Below are 21,984 nucleotides of genomic sequence, written 5' to 3'. Positions count from 1 at the left end.
GACTATCAAAGAAGTTGGTTAAAATGTCCAAAAGGACAGGGATGGGGATAGAAACTTGTGGAATAACAAATGTGACTTCCCACAGGGTTGACATAATTTTATTAGTAAATACTTTTATGAATCTACCTGGTATGGTCCAGACCACCTCTCTCCATGTGCATGGTCATTATAATGCCCTGTTGAAATTAAGACATCCTATAGTTCTAGCATTTCTCTGATCTACAGTCTAGCCACTCCATAGAAGACTTGACTCTATTATAGACCAACTATGGGAAAAAGAACAGACACTTGTGTCATGAAATTAGACTTAGTACCTGGGCATGCCAATTAAAAGCCAATAATGTATGGCTCATATTCTAATTCAGTGAAAGGGAAAAGAAGAGGGTGGGGATGGCCAGGAGAGAAAGAGAATTCAAGAGAAAAGAGTGAAGACTAGAAAGAATGGTAATGACCTGCTTAAGATACTCCACCAGCTTCAGGGAGGGAGTCACTACCCTTCAGGTAAAGCTACAAAGGGCTACCAGTTCCTCTAGAATGTCCATCTGGCCCTACAGGAGTTCAGTTCCTTGACCCTGGTCCCATCAGCCTCTTAGAATGCAGTGTGCTTTTTGGGAAACAATCATTTTCTTCTTTTGGGGGCTTTCATCCTATATTTTAATAATGCCTTTCATGTTTATTATTACAATCCTTTCCTAATATAAATTTCTCCCCTCTCCATCAAAGTGTCCTTGGAAAAAGGATAAAAGAGAGAGTGAAAGCTACATTATCATCACATTTAGTTAATGCTTATAACCAGGCACTGTGCTAAGCATGTTACTATTATCAACTCTTTTGATCTGGTCTGACAAGTCTGACAGGATGTGCAACATTTCCATATCCTGAGTTTCCCACCCTCTCCTAATTAAAAAAGGGAGGCACATTTTCAAGTGTAAAGTTGTTTTTCCTCCTTGAGGGTTTATGGCCCCAAAAAGATCATATTATACCCACCACTGTTTCCACAAGGAATGAGCACCCAGATGGGACTACTGGAGATCTTTGGCTTAAATGAAATGAGAATGGGGTGGGAAGCAGGGAGAGGTCACATGTCAATAATTTGTTCATGCATTCAATAAATATTGGCTATGTGTTGATAGGCTTCATCCCCAAGCACTTCCTGGGAGAATAGCTCCAATCTGGGAGAATTGCTTTGGATGAAGGATGGATTTCTGCGTAGCATTTTAAAAATTTGTCTATTTCTACATCTAATAGAATCCAACACACCTGAATATTTCTATTGTGCTCCACAGATAAAATGTAAAGAAAACCACAGCTTTGCTTTGCATTTCTTCCAAGCTGCCAATGATGACAAATAAAATGACATTTCTGCCAAAGAACTGTCAAAGAAAGAAAAATGGAAATAGTTTTTTAAAAACCCACCTATACAGACATAAAACTGCTTTCCCCCTAAAGATGCACCCAAGGCCATATATTGGTGGTATCTGTACAAACAATTTAACTCCAGTGATTGTTAGCAATTGAATGAACTTGGGATCACCCATCAACTCCTAACCTCAAGTCAGGAGTCAAAGTGTCTGAAATAACCTAGTGTGACAGAAAGGTAATCTTGTTTCCATCCCCAACAGAGATTACATCCCCTGATTGCACTACTTCCTATGTATCACCACTCTCAATCAAATTAAATTTCTGATTCTTCCCCTTCCTCAAATGACCATGTAGAGAGTACCTATCTGTCTAACTTAACCCACCCTGGCCCTCTTGTCAGAGTACTAACTAATCATAATATATCTGGCCACTACTGTCCATAGGCACAAACAATCCTTGCTCCTTCATTGTCACTGGGAAAGTTATACCTTAGTAATATAACTCTTCAAAAACAAATTATTGCACATCCTATCTATATCATCTCTGAGCACACCAATAATGATTCAGAGTTTAAGGTTTACAATGTACTTTCCTCATATAAGTGAGTTGTCTAATATAAATATCCCTATTTCTGGAAAAAGAAGACATTGGTTAAGGAACTTATCCAGTGCCACTTAGTTAAGAGTCAAATCTGGGTTTAATCCAAGTGTCTTAACTTGAATCCAGCCCCACAATCACCACCAAGGAGTAGCATTTCTTAGGTAAGCTAAGTTCAGTCTCTTTTCTATCTGAAACACAGATTTGACCTTGGAGCTTAATAGTCATGTAGTACATGTGACAACTTGTCGTCTGTTGTGCCTGGTCTTTGCATTTAGGTGGCCAGGAAAAAAAAAGAGCAAAATTCATGACTAGAAGTATGCGTGTGTGTGTGTGTTTGTTGTGCGAGTGCACCACAGGTACAAAAGCAACCACTGGCCTTACTTGAGAGTGATTAAGTCCCAAAAGAAAAGTATTTTTATTAAGGCAAAATGGGAAATTAAAATGAGAAAACTTCAAACTTTGTTCACTAATGTTCACATAGCAAGAGGAAAATAATGGTATCATTTTTTTTTGCAAGGCAATGGGGTTAAGTGGCTTGCCCAAGGCCACACAGCTAGGTAATTATTAAGTGTCTGAGGCCGGATTTGAACCCAGGCATTCTTGACTCCAGGGCTGGTGCTTTATCCACTGTGCCACCTAGCCACCCCAATAGTATCATTTCTAATGAAGAATTTTTGTTGCTTTTTGCTTAGGGAAAAAGAACTAAGAAAACAGTCTGATCTCAGTACAGTTTTAAGCTATTTATTAAAAGCTAAAACTGAACTAAGACTTTTGGTACATGCTGAGTTAAATTTCCCTTATAGTCTTCTTCTGATGCTTCACTGAGGCCCAGAGGACACCCAACTTCTTAGACACCATGTCAAGGCTGCTCAAGCTCTAACAGATTATATAAAATTCAGAAAGGCTTGGAGCATGGGTCTTGGGACAGGCTGCCATTCAAGGACAAGACTAGCCAAGGCTAGCCAGTTCTTTGGATGATCAAGGGATGTAATTTTTTTAGACAAAGCAACTTATTAAATCATCCATCTGCTATGGCCTGGAGGAATCAAATAGATGCAAAGTATACAAATACATTAAAGTACAACAGCTATTCTCTTTTAGTTCTAACAATGCTATCTACCTCCAAAAGTGAGTTTTCAGTCATGGAATGCACTCAAGATAGCAAAACTCTATTTTGGAAAATTCCCAAAAATATGGCTTTCTCCATGCTTAAGCAGAACTACCCTACCCATCTATAGATGGAAAATTACTTGCAAACAGTACCATATCGAGTGAAATCTTCTACCTATAACCCTTCATCCAGCCCACGTACACACTACCTGGATCAAGGTGGGGATCACTGGTGACCGAGTGACTTTAAGTAAGGCATTGATGATCTCAATAACTGCCAGCATCTGGCAGAAATACATCATGTCAGCCATGGTGTGGAATGTATCATAGAAAGAATCTGAAAGATACAAATATCCATTAATAGAAAACTAAAAGTTCCTGAAAGACTAATTTCTCAAAAGAATACATTTCTTCTATGGAGATCTTGAACAGAGGAATATAAAATTCAAGAAACCTAGTTAGTTTCAGATACCTTGCCAAGACACACTCATGGCAGCCCAAAGAAAGTTCATGCTGTTTCTGACTCCATTTGTAGCACAGTGTCTCTAATACAAGGGTAATGACTGTCCCAATGAACTTTGTCAAAGACCACATCTAGAATATTATATTTTGCTTTGAAAACTATACTTCAGGAAAGATACTTTTTATATTAGCTATAATCCAAAGTAACATAACCAGGGGAATGAGGTAATCTGAAAACAATTTCTATGGGTCAAGTGAAGGACCTGGGGGTTTTAAAAGTAGGTCTGTCAGCCATGGAAGTAGAGAAGAATTACAGAGGATGTCATCTCTAGCTTCATATATTGGAAGGACAGGTGGAAGAGGGATAAGGGTGTGTTTTGCTTGACATTACAGAGTAGAATGAGCAAAGAATATTAATGTACTGTTAGGAGAATTGTTCTGGAAAGCAACTTGGAACTGTGCCCCAAAAGCTATTAAATTCATAACTTTTGAGCCAGCAATACTACTACTACTACTACTACTACTACTACTACTACTACTACTACTACTACTACTACAAAACAAAGTGTTCAAAAAAAAGAAGAAAAGGCCATATACTGTTTACAGTGGCAAAGAAACAGAAACTGAGGCTATGCTCATCAACTGTGGTATGGTTAAACAAGCTATGACAACATACGAATGTGATGGAATGCTACTGTGCTATAAGAAATGATGAAGGGAACAATTTCAGAAAAACCTGGGAAGATTTGTATGAAATGAACTAATAGTGTACAGAATCAGGAACAACAATATTATAAGACACTGATGAAAGATGGGAACTCTGATCAAACACAATGATCTATCACAATTCCAAAGGACACATGATGAAACATACCACCCACCCTCATAAAGAAAACTGATGGACTTCATGCAGATATAAGCATTTTTTTCTTTCTTTTTTTAAAATGGCTAATGTGGGAATTTGTCTTGCATGATTATAATAGTCATATTACAGATTTGTAACAGATTTTGCTTTTCCTGCCCTATCATTAAGTGGGGAAAGGGAGAGGGAAATGGAGAGGATTTGGTACTTAAAAAAAAAAAAGAAAAAGTCTCTGTGCTTTAAAAAAAATTAAATTAAAATATTTAAGATCTTTGATTATCACAATTACCAACCATACTTACAGATCTCATGATCAAACAGGCTACCCACTTCGTGACAGATAATAGTCTCAGAGAGACTGAGACTTAAATTTTTGAGCATGGCCAATATAGTTGTTTTGGTTTTTTGCTTGACTAAACATGTTTGTAACAAGGATTTTGTTTCTCTTGCTTTCTTAACTGGGGAGAAGAAGAGAACATGTATTTTCATTTGAAAGATAAAATTTAAAGAAAAAGAACTAGCACAGAGACATTTTCCAGTTCAATATAAGGAATAACTTCCTAACAACTGGAGCTATCCAATAGAATAGGTTGATTTAGAGGATAAGTGTACCTTCAGTAAAGGTCTCCAAACAAAGTCTGGGTGTCAAGGCCAGTTGTCAAGGATGCTGTAGAGGGAATTCTTATTCAGGAATAAGGTAGGTTAGATGACCTGAGGTCCCAATTCTGATACTTTCCATTAAAACAGACACATACATGAAGGACTACACTGACTTATCATAAATATACTTTATTCAAATTTTATGAAAGAGGGAATACTTAGGAGTAGTTTAGGCACTGCATATTATGAATTTCAGAGGGCTTTCCCTGGTATCTAAGTCTTTACTCTCCCCTAAAATAACTAGAATGGGGAAAGAGGGAAGATGAAGGATAGAGGGTCAAAATTAGAGCCAAAAATCCAGTTTAATATCTATTCTTGTTCACTTGGGACAACTAAGGGACTCTGGCCTAGGCTGTGTTTACCTTTCTAAGATGCTTAATGATTTTATGGACACATAAACTAAAGGGATATGCAAAATACCAGAGAACTTAACTTGGGAATTTTTCACACTGAAGCAGGAAAGCTTAGGGGTTACCATAATAATGATATTCCATAGCATGACATAAACTATATCAAGATATGAGTAAAGTACATTATTTAAAAGGATTAATTGCCTTGGCTTTCAAAATTACTTTAAGAATTCAGCTCCGATTAGCCAGCTGTCATTGGCCGGTGTAGCACCTGGCCCTGTGAACACAATCAATCCCAGGATGTTGCACACTGTGTCTGGAGCCCTAGAGTTAATCAGGAACACCAGTGCAGACATGAAAGTACTTAGTCTTTCAACAACATCAGTGACTGATACCGGCATGTGACTAACAGTCATTCATACATACATACAACGTATATAGAAAATTTATATAGATATAAAGTAGATCTTTTCAAGTCCCTAACTTTGAGGATTAGAAGATCAGTTTACTCATTACCTTCTGAATGAGAAATTTAAATGATTTAATTACCCAAATCAAACTGGTGATAGAATTAGTTTCTGAAATAAAAAAATAAAAGATATGGTGAGGGTCTGTCTCACCACAGGTCTGAAGAATCTCTAATTATATCCTGTAAAGATCTTATCTGGCCTCTTTAGTACAGGATATATACACTGAGTAACTAGCATAACCAGAGCTTTGTTGATTGAGCAAGCAGAAGTCAAAACAGTTTACAGTGCCTTCTGAAACTAAATCAAAAGCAAAATGGGTTTCTCAGGGGAGTAAAAGAAATAGTAGACATTCAGAAGTGGATAATCACCAGTTCCCAGACAATGACCATTTGGTGATAAGGGGATATAACCAGACAATGACCATTTGGTGATAAGGGATATAAAGAAGGCAAATCATCTCAGAAAAATGAATGCAAAAATTGTCACTATATAGGAGATTTCTTAAAAAAGTACTATCAAAAAGAAAAAGAAGGCGAATTATTTCAGGAAACTGAGCTTGGAGTAGTTCATACTGTGCTATGACCAGGGTGTAGATTTCAGGATATGCAAATTCATGCGTCACAACTTAATGGTCTGGGATATGCTGGGTAATGAGATATGTCAGGTTTTTGGGAGGCTCTCCATTAATGAAATTACCAATTTATGTGTCCCATATTAACATCCACCAAATGACTTCTCACTTAAAAAGGGCAGAACAATAAGGTTGACAATCTTCTATGAAACAAATGTAACAGACTTCCTAGAATTGCTAAACCTAGAATGATGGGCCCTTAAACAGAAAGCACTTGAGCCAAAGTGGGAGAATATTTCAGGAGGGGGAATCATGGTATACCACTGACCATATCTGACTTTTCCACTTTGAGAACCAATTGTTTTATCTGCAGCACACAAAAAATATACCTTAAACCCTCAGTTAATTGTTTGATACCCTGAGACCTATAAAATTAAGATATAGAACAATATTATATGGCAATTCATGCTTGGGTTCTCATGATCATGCAAAAGTGGGGTAAGAATACTTGGTATGCTTTTTGAAAGAATATGGTAATATCTATGGGCCTTATACATGGCAATGAGGTTGCCCTGAGTCTGGTAAAAACAGAGAAAGTATTGACATTGTGTGAACTGTGCATAATTATAATTTTTTATGTACACTACTATAGGTGAAGGATGAAGAAAGCTTTTTATTATTGCAGTCACATAGAATCTCTATCATGATAGGAGGAGAAAGGGGAGAAAAATCACTTAAGTACTAATTAAGTCCTTACTATGTTCCAGCTTTGCTAAGCATTAAAGTGAGAAAGTCTCTCACCTTAAGCAGCTCATATTCAAAGATATAATAGGTTCACAGGTATATACAGATTTAAAAAAAAAAAACAAATACACTAACAACTGAGGTAAGCAGGAAAGGCCTCCAAAAGAAGGTACATTTGAACAAGCTTTGAAGGGAACAAGAAGTTACAAGGAGCAAAGGGAAAGAGGGAGAACATTCTAAGTATGGTGACCAGTCCATGCAAAAAATGGAGGGTGATGTAGGGGAAGATCAAGTAGGTCAGTGTGACTAAAATATAAAATCCAGGAGGGAGTCAAGTGTAGTGAGTTTAGAGCCAAATGATGAAAGGTTTCAATGTTCTTGATTAGGAGTAAGTATTTTGGGGCGGCTAGGTGGCACACTGGATAGAGCACTGGTCCTGGAGTCAGGAGTACCTGAGTTCAAATCCAGCCTCAGATAACTTAATAATTACCTAGCCGTGTGGCCTTGGGCAAGCCACTTAACCCCATTGCCTTGCAAAAACTTAAAAAAAAAAAAGAGTAAGTATTTTATTCTAGAGGCAATGAGGAGGCACTAGAGCTATTTAAGCAGGGTCAGAACTTGTTTCAAGAATATTCATTTGACAACTGTGTGGAGGACAGATTAGAGAGGTGAGAGACTGAATATAAAGAAGTCATTAAGTAGTCTAGGTGAGAGGTCATGAGTACCCTACAGTGATAGTGATGGTGAAAGCAGAGCAAAGAGAATGGATGTAACACTAAATACAAGATCTGGCCAGTAATTGAAAACAGGAAGATGAGAAGGACAAGTTATTCAGGACATGTTGAGTTTGAGATAACCAGAGTCATCTGAAGGTGAGGACTGAAGCTAATGGGAATGGATATCAACAAAAAGCAAAGTCCAGGACTAAATTCATATTATATAATCTTTTCTGGGCCCTAATTATGGCAAGGCAATTTTCTTACATCTCCCTAATCCAATTACTTCCAAGATCAGACGTATGGATAAAAATGAAGAAACACAACCAAGTGGAGAGGGAGGGATGAAAATTTGGCTAATCTCAGCTCCCTTTTCAAAATTCCACCTCAAAATGGTCTATTTCACCCCAATCATCTAGGGAATTTTCTACTATAGGCTGCCTGCTATACTGTACTCTGCAGAATACATACTATGGTGCTCAGACAGGTAGTAAAATAGCCTCCCTTTCTTGAATGGGACAGGAAGCCCTTGACATGATGGCATCTTCTGCTCCCTGGAATCTAGGATGCCTGCCATTAGGCTGAAAATACAGCAAACTCCCAGACTGATTTGGAATCTATCTGACTGGAATCCAGTATCTTCATGGCTCAAAAACCCTCAGAAGCAGAGCTAGGGGGCTGGGGTATAAAGAATCCACTGGTATAAAGGGTTACCACAATTTGCTCATGAATAAAATATGATGTAATACGAAGAACACTGGGTTGGAGTTGGGAGAGCTGCATTATGGTTCTAAATTTGCCATTAATAAGCTACAGAACTATGGACAAGTCCCTTTCTCTTCGCTGGGCACCAGTTTCCTCCCTGTCTCACAGAGATATTGTGCAGACCAAAGGAGGTGTATATAAATACTAAATAAAACCATCAGACTTGAAGTAAACATAAATATCAGGCTAAAGGTCTCTACAAATGAGAACTAAAATGGGTGTTACTTACCCCAAAGCTCAATCCTGGGGGGGGGGGGGGTGGGAAGCTGGTACTTAAGACTACAGGATTAGCTGAGTCAGCTTACTTACCTTTTCCTAAAATAAACAGTCGCACTGTCATATTGACAAATATCCAGGAGAATCCTAAGAATTGAACCAGATTATACATAAACAGGTATCCTCTCTTCAAGCTGGTGAAAGCTGAAAATCAAAATAAACAGTGCAGTTAAACTACAAAGAGTAATTTCCAAGGCCTTGATTGTGTTCTTTCTCCCCCAAAGCCTGAAGCTCAGATAAGCATTGAGGCCTGCACGCTTGTTTCTCTCTCAGAGGAGAGAGGATCCTTGTGAACCAAGACCAAGAATGTTGTACTCCAGTCACTGCACTTCCCTTCATATCACTGAGAAGCAACTGTGCTGGTACAGGGAGTTCAGGATGATGAAATGTGTATTTGGTGACCATGGTATCTACAAAAAACTTTATAGATGGAGAAGGAAAAGATGGTATGGATATGCTCATATCCATATCCAGGCAGTTTTCAGCAGAGAAATCATGAGTTCTAAGTTTTGCTGTCACATATTCATTCCCAGACTAAAATAAGCTTCAAAAACATATAATCAAAAGACTTGGCTTATGCTCAAATAATCAAATTCTGCAATATGACCAATCAAAAAGCAGGGCCAGGATAGGACACTAAGTGCCAGGCTTCTGTCACAAGTGATTCATTTAAATTTCAATGTGTTCATTTTCTTTGTCTCCAGAAACCCTTGCCTGCCACTGAACCACTGAAGAAGCCAAACTTTAAGATCTTTCATTTCTTTCTTGTGAAGCAAGGTCACTTACTTTCGGTTCTCTCACATTAGAAAAGTGAAGACAGAAAGCATACAAATGCTGCTGAAAAGTGAGTAGGGTGTTTAGAATAAAATCAAAGGAAATCTGATCACAAACACTGATAGTTACACTGATAGACCCCACTGCCAAGAGGTAGTAATGGCAAGAAATGTAAATGGGATTCCAAAAAAAAGATTCTGAATAGACCATCCAGAAATGCCTACTGAGCAGAGGGGATTAAGCTAACTTGCAACAAGTCCAAAAATGCCTTCCATCAGCCTTCCCACAGCCCCTAATATTCCTTGAGTAGGCTCTCTTGGCAGATCAAGCACAGTATAGCAATATCTGTGTTCTTATACCCTGTCTAATCTACAACCACACCACAGTATTTCACTGCCCTGACCTTCTCCCTGTGTCCTAGGCAGATGAAACCCAAAGATAGTCCCAAGGTGTGAGGAACACAGTAGGGATAAAGACTTTAATTCAAGAATAAATACCCATACTCCCATATACACATATACTCATACAGTCCCATCTCATGTACAGTCATACATACTCCTCACACTCATATGCCTTTCTACAACTATACATACCCCCCTACATATTCACCTTCATAAACGACCCCTACATACACATCCATCACTGACATCATCTCATTTTAGGAACAGGGAAGTTTTGGAATCGGGGGAAAACACCCAAGTTCGTGAATTCATATCCACCAAGCCTACTACTGCTTTCAAGTTTAATTTCTCTCAGTTCATCCTACTCCCACTGAAAGACAGCTGTAGTTAACAACAGCAGCCAACTTACAGTCATTTGGAACTCTGGATTCCATCCTGATTTTGTTTATCCGTTCTTCTTCCTAGAATTTAGGGAGAAATTTACCCAACAGCAATAAGAAATAATGGTCAGACACTAATTGATACCCCAATATTAGAAAAATGACCTAGTGTCCCCCAAAGTTCTCTTCTCTCAATCTTGGTCCTTTTGATATTAAGCATCTTAAAATATCTAGATCTGAGACCAAATATTATATGCTAGGAAATCTTACCATTGCTCATTGGCATTGATAGTTATTCTCAGAGCACCCTAGTTTCCCCTCTTGAAGTTTAACAGGTTTTCTACTGCCTTTGATCTAGAAAGGGCCTTTACAAGTCATTTTATCTATATCTCTGCCATTAAATAACAGCCACAAGTAAGCAATCCTAGACATTCACAGAATTGGGGGGTTTGGGGGGGTTGAGGAGGAAGCCAGAGGAAGCACGTATGGAAATTTTAAAAGATTTGCAAATTTTTCTGAAAACTTTTCAAGGGGCTAAATATCTAATATTTCTGTCTTCCTAGCCAACATTTCCCCAGTAATGTTAAATTAGAGAATATGACAGGTAAGGATAAACTGTATGAGCTAAACTATAATCCAACTGCTTGAACTCTTAACAAATGTGTGTTCTTGACACAACTAATCACCAAATTATACTGACCTTGGCTTTGAGTTCCATTTCTGCATCAGATTCATCCAGCCAGCGATCAAAATCAGGGGCCAAAAAAAGGGGGCGTTTTTCTTGTTTGGTAAGTCTCTCCCACCAATGATTCTCTTTCTTCTGCACTGTGATGTTCACCTGCCTTTGGGTCAGCTTATGAGTCAGCTAGGAAATACAAGAAAACAAAATTAGGTCTGTTTCCCCCTTCTCTTTTTCTTCTAACTTCACCTATAAATATAACAAACCCAAGTAGCAATGTGGAGAAATCATTTCATTTGAGTGGCTGACAGAGATACCAGAGTCTAATAGAGGGCAGGCTATTCATTCACAGGGAATTGCTATATGGAGGTGAAGTAAGGAATTTTTTTTTGGAAACCTCTATAACCTACATCTACAATTTAGGAAGAAAGAGCAAATATTAGATGTATATTTAAGAGAGGCATGTGGTATAACAGAACCGAAGATTTGGCAGCTGGAGAGGTCAACTCAAGTCCTCTCAAATACTTCCTAGCTGTATGAAGTAAAGGCAAGTCACTTTTCTAAGCCTGTTTCCTCATCTGTAAAATGGAAATAAAAATGATTCCAAACTCTACCTCTTAAAGTTGTTGTAAAGAAAGCTTCATTGTCCTTAAAGGGATAGAGAAATGTGTTTTTATTATTACTGCTCTCTTCCCAAATCCCCACTGGACTTGAAATTAAATGGCCTGAAATTTCAAATCAGTTCCTACAATCCAAGTTCAGCCTTCTTTCCACTAAGAAAGAGAACCTGAGTCTGAATTTTGCCTTTCAATTGTAGTCATGGACAAATCACTTCCTTCTCTAGCTTAAAGAAAAAGGTAAGAAAATTAAAAGACCAGAAATCTGGTACTTGAAGGTCATACACTAGATCACAAGAATATTAGTTACTTTTTCCAAATCCAGTGTGGATGGTATAGAAATGAGAAAACAGGTCACAGAGGCAGGTGCGGTAGAAACTCACTAGGTCAAGAGGAGACATCTAGCACAGAGAGGGCCCCAGACCCTTCCAAGGCCACATTCTCATGGGAAGGAAGAGATGAGAGAAGGTATCCCCCTACCTCTTTAAGAAAAATTTCATCATTCTCAATAAACCAGAATTTTAGGAGGAAGGCTGCTATACTAGACTTGTTAACAGACAAGAAAGGCTGGGTTTAAGCTTGGCTCTATCTTAGAAGCTGCATGGTCACAGACATGCCACTTTACCCTGTTGGATTTGCTCTATCATCTGTAAAATAAATGGGGTAGGACTAGAGGATCTCCATTATCTCTTCTTTGCTAACCCTCAGAGGGTCCTTGTGATCTACCTGATCCATAATATGAATATTTTTTTCCTCAAAGAGTAGCAAAACCCCATGCAATCTGTGCCCAAGCATACTCAGTTTCTTAAATACTCTCCTATAGGAGGTGACCAAACTTCACTGAGAAACATTTGCTAGTAACTGGGAAACCACTGAATAGAAATGCTGAATCAATGTGTGTTGAGCAGCCCTTTCAATGGATCAGAGACAGTTCTTTCCACTGGGGCTCTTCCCAACATTTTCTCAAGCTGCTTCATACTTTTTTTTTAAAATAACAAACTTTATTTATTTTTTGACATTGTAGGCAATGGGTTTAAGTGACTTGCCCAAGGTCACACAGCTAGGTGATTACGAAGTACCTCAGCTAGGATTTGAACTGAGGTCCAAAGTGATGGCCTGATTTCAGGGTCTGGTGCTCTATCCACTGTACCACCTAGCTGTCCCTGCTTCATACTTCTTAAGAGTGTATTACAGGGGCAGCTAGGTGGCGCAGTGGATAGAGCACAGGCCCTGAAGTCAGGAGGATCTGAGTTCAAATCCAGCCTCAGACATTTAATAATTACCTAGCTGTGTGACCTGGGCAAGTTACTTAACCTCATTGCCTTGCAAAAACAAACAAACAAAAACAAGAGTATATTACAAATAACACCAGCTCTATCCTCCTACATACTGCCTAACCAGGGCTCTCTTCTATATATTAACTTTATGGTTCTTCTCAGATGCTTTCTCAAAAATAACTTGAGCCTTTAATGAAATGGAAATGATGAGCTCACTCTTCTGAAGCCAGGGGTGATGTAATTCTGACATATTTGAGGCAACTAAATTAAAGCATTTATGGGATTTTCCTTGCCACCCCATCCCCCATCCCCCTCAGCACTGGGAAAATGTACATTCAGGGGAACAGGGAAATAAAAAGCCTTCCTTTCAGTTCTCTGGGTGAGAGTTTCTGCCTTTGCCAGAGACAGTTTTTTTTTGGTTTTTGCAAGGCAAATGGGGTTAAGTGGCTTGCCCAAGGCCACACAGATAGGTAATTATTAAGTGTTTGAGACCGGATTTGAACCCAGGTACTCCTGACTCCAGGGCCGGTGCTCTATCCACTGCGCCACCTAGCCACCCAGAGACAGCATTTCTTACTATCACTGGGGAAGAGGTGTAGAAAGGGCTCTGCTTCTCCCTGAATAATCCCCTGAAAGTTCTGTTCCCTTCTTCATTTCTTCTGAATGCTGTCCATGTGGGTCATGTAGACTAGAACTAGAGAAGGTTAGAGCTAGAAAAGACCTTGGAGATTATTCAGTTCAACTCTCTATAAGAAGAGCTGACATTGAAAGAGAAAAGATTTGCCCAAGGTCACAGTTAGTGATGAAGCCAGGTTTCCTGGGCTCCTTACCAACTCTGTTATATCATTCAATCACTTTTTTCAATCACTTTTTATTGCCAGTAAAAACTTGATTAAACTGAAGGCAGAGAGTCTATTGAAATTTTCTAGGCATGGAGTGGGAAAGGTCTGAACTAAGGAGGTAATTTGGAAAAAGACTATATGAATAACAAAGTCATTAAGACTGAGCTCCATCTCTCAGTTGTCAAAAGAAGGTAAAGTATAGGTAGCTTAGGGACTGACTGAGTAAAATGCATACTCTTTGAGGGCAGGAACTATTTTTTTCTTTTCATCTTTATATTCCAAGTTCCTAGCACAGTGATTTGAAAAATGTAGATGCCTAAATATCAATAGATATAACCCATATGAACAAAAGCCCTTGGAGGGGAGAAGGGGTTCTCGATAATTTTTAAGAATGTAAAAAAACAAGAAGCATCTAGGTGGCACAATGACTAGAGCACTAGCCCTGGAGTCAGAAGGACCTAAGTCCAAATTTAGTCTCAGACATTTACTAGTAATGTGACCCTGGACAAGTCACTTAACCCAGACTGCCCCCCCCATAAAAAAAAAGAGTAAATGTATCCTAAATCTAAAAAGTTTGAGAACTGCTGGTTTAAAGCAAAGAAAAGGTACCAAGGGCTTTGTACCCCATCAATGTGCCCCTTAAGAGCACTTTGTAGAACAAAATGCAACTAATCTCAAATTAAACAAAAATGAATTTGTGCTTTCTAAAACTTGGCTATTTCAAGGCTTGTGTATTAGGGAAGAGAGCAAAACTGTTGTTCATTTCTTAGTTTCCAACTCAAAAGCGATGCCAACAGAATCCTGCCTCAGTGGTACAGAACCCAAGCCACTGGAATCTTGAAATCAGAGCTATTAAAACACTGAAGAAATGAATGCTAACAAGGCAAGTAAATTTCTCCTTAGTTTTCGTTTTGTCCTTTTTCAATCCTGAGCTCAGGAACTTTTAAAAAAGAAGAAGAGAACTCATACCTGAGGCTTCACAGGGTCTAGGAATTCCAGATGAAATTCATATATGTTGTCTCCTTTGGCTCCATGACCATGAGCTACAATGGAAAACAGAGGTCAGCATGGACATGGACTTTAGCAAATTTATCCCCATGGATCTCTGCAGAGAGCTCTTGAGGCTCTCTGTATATGTATGAGACAATCCTGACTGAAAAGGCCAAACAGGAGACTACATTCATAGGGACAATCACTTGGTTATTTAGCTTGACAGGAAGTCTTTTTATTTTTATACGCACTTTGTATTTAAATAAAATTGTTTGTGGTTTCTATAGGGTAGAGATGAAAATGGCAGTCATGGAAGAAAAACAAAAGAAGCCACAGATGTATATATTTAACATTCAAATTTCTTCTTGTTCCTGATCCACAGTGTATAGCAATTGGGTTGAAACCTTTGTGTTATCTTGTTTATGAGGCCACAAAAGGAAAGCTGCCAAGATACAAGGAAATTTTAGACTGCCTAACTATAGTTGTTCTCAGCTCCAGAAACTCCCATCTAGGGAGAGAGGGTGAGAGTTAAAATAAAGGGAAATGCATTGAAGGAGCAACTCCCTCCTTTTAGGACATGGATATGAGCCAAATGGCAGAGGCAGCATGATGTAGGAATGGGTTTTTAAAGCTTTTTTTGTGTTATGGGCCCATTTCAGCAATCTAATGAAATCTATGGTCCCCTTCTTAGAATAATGTTTTTTAATATATAAAATAAAATATAAAAGATTACCAAGAAAATCAATTATATTGAAACATAGTTATTAATCTTTTAATCAAGTTCACAAACCCCAAGGTTAAGGACCCTGGATGTTGTAGAAAAGGTCTTGGAATTAGAAAGCCTGGACTCAAGTACTGATTCCAACACTAAATAGGTAACCCTGGGCTTAATATCTCAGGTAACCTCTAATATTTCACCTCTCTGGGTCTGTTTTCCTCATCTGTAAAATGAATGAGCTAAACTTGATGTTCTCTAAAGTCCCAAGTAACTAAATCCTATGATCCTAAATTAAGGAAAAATAAAGTCTTTCTGAGTCCCATTTCTCCACTCCAACCTAAGCTACAAAAATAGGTGAAAGATAGGGGGAAATGGTTTCTAAATTAACCCATGAAAAAGACACCAAGCTATCCCTCTTTCTTTCTATATAGTACTACCCACCAAGACCCTCTCTCACTAGTGTGCATGCCAAGGACTACAGAGCACAATGATTATCAGATACACTGGTTGCTAACTTTCTTGACTGTTTTTCCTTTTTCTTTACAAATCCTTGATGATACTATTTCTTGATACTTAGTAACTAACTTTTCAAACTTATATTACTCAAGAAAAATCAAACCCCAATTTTCTGGTCAATAAAAAAGTCAGGATACATTTTTCATCCCAATGGGAATTAGCATTTCAATAAAATTAATGGGGATTTTCCATTTTTAATCTTTGAGTTATAAAAGAAATTTAGGATTTTTCAATGTTTTTTTCTTCTTATGTCAGTCATTTCTGATTTTTCTTCACTTCCATCTAGGAGTGGAAGCTACCTCTGTAACAAAGAAAGACTGTTAAATAAAACTAGATAACCCAGTCAATGCATCTGAGAGAAGATGCATTTTCTGACTCCAGGGATATTTCAGCTGGAGTTTCTTCATTCACTGTCATCATTGCTTTCTTGTTTAAAGTTCCCAAATCTGACAATTAGAAACATTTTTTCTTGGGGAAGAGAAGATCCCTAACTGGGTCTGAACCAAGTAAAGTTCAAGCGAACTGACCTCTCAGACGTTTCTATAAGACCTGCCCTCTTCTGTGAAGAAGCTCATTGGCTATTGTAGCAAACAAATGTTGATTTTTGCAAACTCATTAATTTTTCCTGAAGTCCAATGGCATCGTGATAAGCAACAATAAAGGAATAAATCAAGGCAATTGAAAACAAAATAAATCTACTGGGGCTTTTTTAAAATTTATTTCACAGCCAGTGGAGCACTCCTTATATGTGGATACTAACCTTTGAAATGAAGGACATTTTCAGTGATGCTGATGTCAGGATGCTGTGGAAGGAGATCAAGAACATGAACAGGAATTGGAGCTCTAATGATGGGAAAAAAATTAAATTAAGTATTTAATTTTCACCCTCAACCTTGAGGCCCTCTCTTTCTCCCTGCATTCTCTGAGTTAAAATATTTGGCTCTCTATACATGCCAAGACACAGGATTTTTGTATATTTATTTATTGGTGGTGTATCTTCAATGGCAAGTTTTCAGTTCAATAAAGCTCTCCTGAACACTTGTTATATTTAAAGCATTGAGGAGAATACAAATATGAAGAAAGATGCTGTGTACCAAGAGCTTACAAGAGGGGAGATAATAGAACAAAACAAAAACACTGGTAGGGAAAGATCCCAGACATCAGTGAGCACTAGGAAAAGCATCACAGAAAAGATGTTTGACCTATGGCTTGAAAGAGAAGGATTTCAATACTCAGACAGCAAAGAGGGCATTATAGGTAGTGAATAATGATGATAAAAAAAAAATACATGTATGGGATCTTTGGTCCTGAGAACTCAGTGACTAAATTACTAGGGAGAAAAGATTTCAGTTTGGAAAGGGGAGATGAGGAGAAGGCTCAGCTGGCATGTCTCAAATCATATGAGCTGTCTACTATTTGTTTCAAGGTCTTGAGTAGGACTGCTTAAACTAATGGCAGAAGAACTCTCCCCCACCCCCAACCTCACCCCCATTCCAGTGGCATTAGGCAAGAGGCAACATGTTTCCAAGGTGCCTCCTTGATCAGTTCTTTCAGTCTCAGTAATTTCTACTTCATCTCATACCTCTGAGAAAAATCAGATAAAGGAGGAGGAGGAGGAGGAGGAGGAGGTAGTCAGGCACAATGAAGGATTGGGCGCAGTAGCTAACTGGGCAAAATGCCAAAAGCCAGGAGGCACACTGGGAGGCAAAGGGAACAGCTCTGTAAGAACAAAACTGTCCTCCGTAAAAGGAAGAAGGGAACTGTTAAATTTCACATTTCATCTCTTGATGCCTGACTATGCCTGATGGGTTGCTTCCTACCCAGCTTGGAGAGTGATCCTGTCCTGTTTTCCCCTATATGAGTGGCACAATAGCATTCCTTCAAGCTAGCTTCTTGGCATCAGCGACTAACATAGGCTTAACTGCCCCCTCCCCAAGAATCTTAATCAGGGTATTTTCAAATACTAACTTGGCAGGAAGGGACAGGTTCTGCTCCCATGTTTCCCATAGTATCAAGTCCAATCTTTGCTGCAATGGGGAGAGGAATTGAGGTATGGGATCACTTTCCTAGAGATTCTAAAGATCTTACAGACTATCTCATATAAACTCTTTCCTCCTCTGGTTTGTAAGTAGGTAGTGCAGGAGTCTATTTTCTCTGAATCCAAATCCCATCAAAGGTATTTCTATTTGTCCATGGGCTTCATGCATTTAGAGATGCTATTACCAGAAGCAAGCTCAAATGGGAGATGAGAAGAAGGGTAATTAAGTCCCAAATTAAAGAGACACTCAATATTGGGTGATACCTCCCATGACCTAGCTCAGCCAAGGCCTTAAGCCCCTTTCCCCAACTTGAAGATTCCTCTCCCAAAGACAGTGACAGAATCCCCCAAGGCAGAACCTATTATCCTAGGAACCAGCTTCAGACTCTTACCATCCCTACCCTCCTTGGGAAAGCTGATATACTCACTTAAGATCACCACAAGCACAGGACACTTCCTAGTTCAGTTTAGGGGAAAAGATTGGGGGAGGGGGGAGAGAAGGAAAAAAACCCAATACCTGCCAAGTACCTAAATGATAGGGAGTTGGGGGTAGGTGAGAAGACTAGCACTTTAGAGTGAAAATTAAAAGATCCAGAGACATGCAGGTACTCAACCAAAGTAGTCATCTCTTAAAAGACAATTTATGATCTAAAACATTAATTGGTGTATCTTCACATAACAAAGACAGTGCAACTATAGAATAAGTTTGGCCTCCTCTACTCTCCTGAGCTTCAATCTTTTCTAAAAGTCACTTGTATGACAAGATTGACAGATCAATGGTGTCATGTGTGGGTAGGAGAGTTAAAAGTTCAGATGACCCTATTAATCTGTGAAAAAACACCAAATTGGAGAATCAAACCTTTGGGCATTCTGATCAAACTGACCTAACCAATTTGCCTACCTCCCATAATTTGGAACCTGATTTGCCTTGATAATAACCTCCAAGTTCTGTGGTACAACAGCAAAGTATTTGTGAACCTTAAAATGTTATATAAATGAGAACAGTCAATAATTTTTTTGGTCTGAATCTATGATTTCATGAATATAGGGAAATCTGGATATATAAATGCATTCCACTGATGAATCTGATGAACCATGCCTAGTTTGCAATTCAAGAGCTATCTAGGGCACCAAAGGATTAAGTAACTTGACTAAAATCACAAAGTTAGTATGTATTACAGGCAGGATCTGAAACTAGACCTTCTTGACTCTAAGGTCAATAATTCTCTATTCACAATATCATGCTGCCTTTCACTAACAATCAATTTGTTATTTTAAAATTGTTAATAAAATTATTAACAATTCACACTTATATTACTTTAAGATTTATAAAAACACTCTCTCCACTAAGACTTCATGAGATCAGCATTTATTATATTGATTCACAGGTGTGGAAACTGATGATGATCAATGACATATCCATGGTCGTATAACTAGTAAGTCTTAGATTCTAACCCATATTTCCTGAGTTCACATAAACCAGTTCTTCCCCTTAACCCACCCTGTTATTTTTACCCCTTATCAGAAATTTTTAAAAATACATGAATATTATAATTCTGCCACTATGTGACCTTTGACAATTACTTCACTCTCATCAATAAACAAAGGGAATTGGATTTAGTGTTACCCTAACTCTAATGCTTTTGGTTTTACCCCAAGCTCATCTAACTCATTCTCTCCAGTATCAGGAGTTCTTTTGTCTTAAGAATCAATCAACTTCATCTGCTCACCCTATCCTTCAAGCCTTGAAGAACTATGGAATAAATAAATACAAAAGAAAATACAAACTAATTGGGGGGAGTACTAGTAACTTGGAGAAGAGAGAAAAGGCTTCATGTAGTACCTGATCTGAGCCTTGTAATGGCTATTTTTTTTTTGGCAAGGCAAATGGGGTTAAGTGGCTTGCCCAAGGCCACACAGCTAGGTAACTACTAAGTGTCTGAGACCGGATTTGAACCCAGGTACTCCTGACTCCAAGGCCGGTGCTTTATCCACCTAGCCGCCCCTAATCTGAGCCTTGTAGAAAAACAGAAGGAAGTGCAGGAGAGCATTACAGCATGGAGTACAGCTTGAAAGCTTGGGGTCAACTTCAATTCCCCCTTCACTCATTTTTCACATGAAATCAGATTTCTATCTTCACAACAACCTTCCTTTACCTGTCCTCTCCTTTCCATTCTTACAACTACCTCCTAATTTGAGTCCCTATTTTACTTGACTTCCTGTGATAGCCCCATAAATATCTTTGGCTTCTGTCAGTCCTAGCAGAACAGTCTGTCTAATAATGCACTGATATGAGTATATCACATTCTCAGTGTATAGTGATGAGATTAATACTGAATTTTAAGAAGACCTGAGTTTGAATTCCAGCTTTGCTGTGACCTTAAAGTAAATTGCTTAATCTTTCTGTGCCTCAGTTTTCTCCTTTTACCCTGTCATATTAAGAGAGTTGAACTAGATGTCTTCAGGCCTAGAACCTATGAACATTTCTGCTCAAAGGCTTCCTTCTGGATAAAGCCCAAATCCTCAACTTGGCATTTGAAGCTATTCCTCTAGCTTTACCCTACCTTTTAAAGCAAAATTAGGGAGCTTACATTCCTTGAATATGTCCTACACTTTCCTCCACATCTGCACCTATGCTTTTCTTAATGTTTTAAATGCCAGATCAGTATCTACTGTCCATTCTTCATTCTTTCAAATGCTAGTCTTTTTAAGGACCTTTTCTTAAATCCTCTTGATGCCTAAAGAGATCTTTTTCCTCCTCTAATTTCTAATGGCTGTTTATTTTGTACCTCTCTTCAACACCTACCACATTGTACTTGAAATATTTATTTGTGTACACATGTTAAATTCTTTGAAAGATTATATTCCCATGAGGGCAGTGATCAAGTCATACCATAGTGCCTAGTATTTAGTGTTCCCTCGTTAAACCTTTATGAAATGTATTGATTTACCAGCCCGAGGAACAGACATTTAAAGATGATGGAGAATGTTCCAGAATATTATTAGGCAAAGGACCGTTACTTCGTTCTCTTTTTCCCTGTGATTTCCTTAGGGTGAGCCCAGGGCCAACTGATTTTGGGGGACAGCAATGTTGCAATGTTATACACGGCACTATCCTAGGTTCGTTCTGCTGCCCCCTCCCCCACAGCCCACCTCTGACTAGACCTCTACTCTCTGCAGCAAGCAATGCCCGGTCTGAGTGACTGGCCCAGGTCCCAGAGGACTCCTCCAGGGGCAGCTGTGCCACATGCCATGCCCACCCCTCAACCCATGCTGAGATCCAGGCGGGGCAACCTGTCCGGAGTCCTGACTGGCACTCTTTGCAAGAGCGCGGGCAAGGAGACCACGTGCGCTCGCGCTGGCTGGCCGCCTGGTCCTCCGCGGGCCTCCCCGTCACGCACCTCCAGGCCACGCGCGGGGTGGACCAGGGAGGTCCTCGGAGGTGCGCGCGGGGAGACGCGCGCACACACACAAACAGAACTGCCCCCTCGGCCTCCCGCCAGAGCCTGGCACGGCCACCACACGGCCCGATGCCCCCCAGGCGCGGACCCGGTGGGGCAGGTGTCCCCCCGGGGGCCGCGGGGCCGGGTGGGCCCGGCCCGGCCGCCTTACCTGGACGTCGCTCAGCTCCACGCGCAGATAGACCTCGCGGTGCCTCTGGGCCCAGTAGACGTGCGGGGTCAGCACCTGGTTCTGCATGGCCGCTGCCGGGCTTCCCGGGCCGGGGAGGAGCGGGCCGGGGGACTGGACCTCCGCAGCAGCTCGGGAGCCAGCGGAGCCGGAGCCGAGGAACTGGCACGACGC

General features: G+C 39.5%; 1 protein-coding gene across 1 annotated transcript in view; it reads right to left on the bottom strand.

Annotated features, from left to right (window-relative positions):
• The window catches only part of HACD3 (3-hydroxyacyl-CoA dehydratase 3), a 27,697-nt gene extending 5,713 nt beyond the window's left edge, over positions 1–21,984 (bottom strand). Inside the window, exons 1-8 of the mRNA XM_074234425.1 lie at positions 21,793–21,984; positions 16,903–16,945; positions 14,888–14,961; positions 11,204–11,368; positions 10,533–10,584; positions 8,982–9,092; positions 3,282–3,409; positions 1,261–1,373 (exon numbers count right to left, since the gene is read on the bottom strand). Of these exons, the coding sequence (XP_074090526.1) occupies positions 1,261–1,373; positions 3,282–3,409; positions 8,982–9,092; positions 10,533–10,584; positions 11,204–11,368; positions 14,888–14,961; positions 16,903–16,945; positions 21,793–21,879 (773 nt within the window). The 5' untranslated portion in view covers positions 21,880–21,984. The remainder of the gene's footprint in view (positions 1–1,260; positions 1,374–3,281; positions 3,410–8,981; positions 9,093–10,532; positions 10,585–11,203; positions 11,369–14,887; positions 14,962–16,902; positions 16,946–21,792) is intronic.

This window comes from Macrotis lagotis, chromosome 4, assembly GCF_037893015.1.
Source record: "Macrotis lagotis isolate mMagLag1 chromosome 4, bilby.v1.9.chrom.fasta, whole genome shotgun sequence".
Classification (NCBI taxonomy): Eukaryota; Metazoa; Chordata; class Mammalia; order Peramelemorphia; family Peramelidae; genus Macrotis; species Macrotis lagotis.
This window is presented reverse-complemented; position numbering and strand designations above follow the sequence as displayed.